This window comes from Brassica napus, chromosome C8 (assembly GCF_020379485.1).
Source record: "Brassica napus cultivar Da-Ae chromosome C8, Da-Ae, whole genome shotgun sequence".
Classification (NCBI taxonomy): Eukaryota; Viridiplantae; Streptophyta; class Magnoliopsida; order Brassicales; family Brassicaceae; genus Brassica; species Brassica napus.
Window position 1 is genome coordinate 11,703,167 of NC_063451.1, and position 2,533 is coordinate 11,705,699.

At 40.8% G+C, this 2,533-nt stretch overlaps 1 protein-coding gene across 1 annotated transcript; it reads right to left on the reverse strand.

Moving 5' to 3' along the window:
- Positions 1-738: 738 nt before the first annotated feature.
- On the reverse strand, positions 739-2,096 carry LOC106369872. The gene is made up of 2 exons (XM_013809973.1): positions 1,520-2,096; positions 739-1,301 (listed from the first exon to the last, which is right to left on the reverse strand). Exons 1-2 carry the CDS (start codon positions 2,094-2,096, stop codon positions 739-741), a joined length of 1,140 nt encoding a protein of 379 aa, XP_013665427.1.
- Positions 2,097-2,533: the final 437 nt, after the last annotated feature.

Here is a 2,533-nt window from a genome sequence, read left to right on the forward strand (position 1 = left end):
CATCAGCAGCAAGATAGTTCACTATATCGGCATACCATGGCCTATCTGAACTGGATGCAGTCAATGCACTCACCCCTCGGGTGGAAATTCTATCACCGGGAGAACCTATATCGGTTTGCGTAAGGTGGCCAGCGACATTAATATCTATGTCAACTATCACTGCATCATTTGGTGTCTTATCGTGATGGTAGTCTAAGGTGTCGATCGATACTTCTCTCTGAATGTCGATCGATGTTTTCTCAGATGTAAGACACACATTACCGATAAGTGTTGATTCTGCTTGATAGACATTTTCTATGGGAAGGGAATCATCAATTGGAACGTCATTGTCAACTCTAATTCGAGAAAGATGATCTGCAACTCTGTTTTCCACTCCCCTTTTATCTTTGATTTCGATGTCAAATTCTTGCAAGAGTAGAATCCATCTCAGAAGTTTTGGTTTTGCGTCTTTCTTTTGCATTAAGTATTTCAAGGAGGAGTGATCGGTGTGGAAAATTACTTCCGAACCAACTAGGTAGGGACAAAAATTTTCAAAAGCGAAAACGACTGCTAGTAGTTCCTTTTCTGTTGTTGCATAATTTCTTTGTGCGTCATCGAGAGTCCTACTAGCATAGCAGACAACATGTAATTTTTTATCCTTTTTCTGGCCAAGTACTGCACCTACAGTGAAATCGCTTGCGTCGCACATTATTTCAAAGGGTAAACTCTAATCAGGAGCTTGCACGATAGGGGCAGTTTCTAAAGCTGACTTGATCTCTCAAAAGCTTTGAAACATTCAGGGGTGAAGTCGAATTTTACTTCTTTGCACATGAGGATTGTTAGAGGTCTAGCTATTTTGCTAAAGTCTTTTATGAATCTTCTGTAGAAACCAGCGTGCCCAAGAAAACTCCGCACGTCTTTCACGTTGGTGGGTGTCGGTAGACTGGTCATTATTTTGATTTTTGCTCGATCTACTTCTATACCGGCTGCTGAAACTTTGTGCCCTAGTACAATTCCATCATTGACCATAATGTGGCATTTCTCCCAATTCAGGACAAGATTCTTCTCCTCAAATCTTGCTAATACTTTGCACAAGTTGTTAAGGCATGATGTAAAATCGGATCCATACACCGAGAAATCATTCATAAAGACTTCCATGAAATCCTCGATCATATATGTGAAGATAGACATCATACATATCTGGAAGGTACCAGGAGCATTACAAAGCCCAAAGGGCATCCTGCGGCATGCGAAAGTACCATATGGACAAGTGAATGTGATCTTTTCTTGGTCGTCCGGATGGATAGGAATCTGGAAAAATCCTGAATACCCATCGAGAAAACAATAGTACTTGTGGTGTGCAAGCATTTCTAACATCTGATCTATGAAGGATAGAGGGAAATAATCTTTTTCTTGTGGCAGCGTTTAGCTTCCTGTAATCTATACATATCATGTGCCCAGTAACAGTCCTCATAGGGATCAGCTCGTTTTTATCGTTCTTTACCACTGTAACTCCTCCTTTCTTAGGAACCACATGTACCGGACTGACCCAGTTGCTGTCTGAAATTGGATAGATAATTCCTGCATCCAAAAGCTTTATTATCTCTTTCTTCACCACCTCTTTCAGATTTGGATTCTGTCTTCCTTTGATGCTCAATAGATGACTTTGACTCGTCTTCCAGGTGTATCCTACGCATACATAAATCGGGTGAGATTCCTGGAATGTCATCGAGAGTATACCCAATAGCTTTGCGATACTTGCACAACTTATTTAGCAATAAAGTTAATTCTCCGCTAGTTAAGTTAGCGTTGACTACGACAGAGTATGAGTTATCATAGAGGAAGGCGTATTTGAGTCCAGTTGGAAGTTGTTTTAGTTCAACTTTCGGTACTTTTTCCGAACCCCAGCTGTCCGATGCAAGATGGTGTGGATCGACACTGTTTGATAGGCATCGATCTACTTTTAGTTCAAATTCAACATCTTCTTCCTTGTCAACATGCATGGTTTCCTTACTGGCATCCACTAGTCTAGCGTACTCATCGGCTCGGTCATCAGTACTGAAAATGTTTCTTTCAGGAGCCGTGAAAGTATTCTCTAATGGATCGTTAGAATACATATCTATGAAAGATTGGTCAACTACCTCAGATAGGTGATCACAAAGAAAGTTTTGCCATCGATCAAAGGTTTCTTCACCAGATTTTTCATGTCGAAATGTATTGACAAGTCTCCGATGTTCAGACATATACGCCCTTTCCTAACATCAATGATTGCACCGGCTGTGGCCAAGAACGGTCTTCCCAAAATAAGAGGATCTTAAGGTTCATGCCTATACTTCAGCACTACAAAATTTGTGGGTATATGGAATTCATTTATCTTTATGGGCACGTCTTCGAGGACACCTTCTGCATCCTAACAGATCTATCGGCTAGAACAAGAGTGATATTTGTGGGTTGGATTTAGTTCACCCAAGGGATACTGCACAGAATAAGGTATTAAATTAACACTAGAGCCTACATCACAGAGAGATCTTTGGAACCGCTCATTGTGGATGTT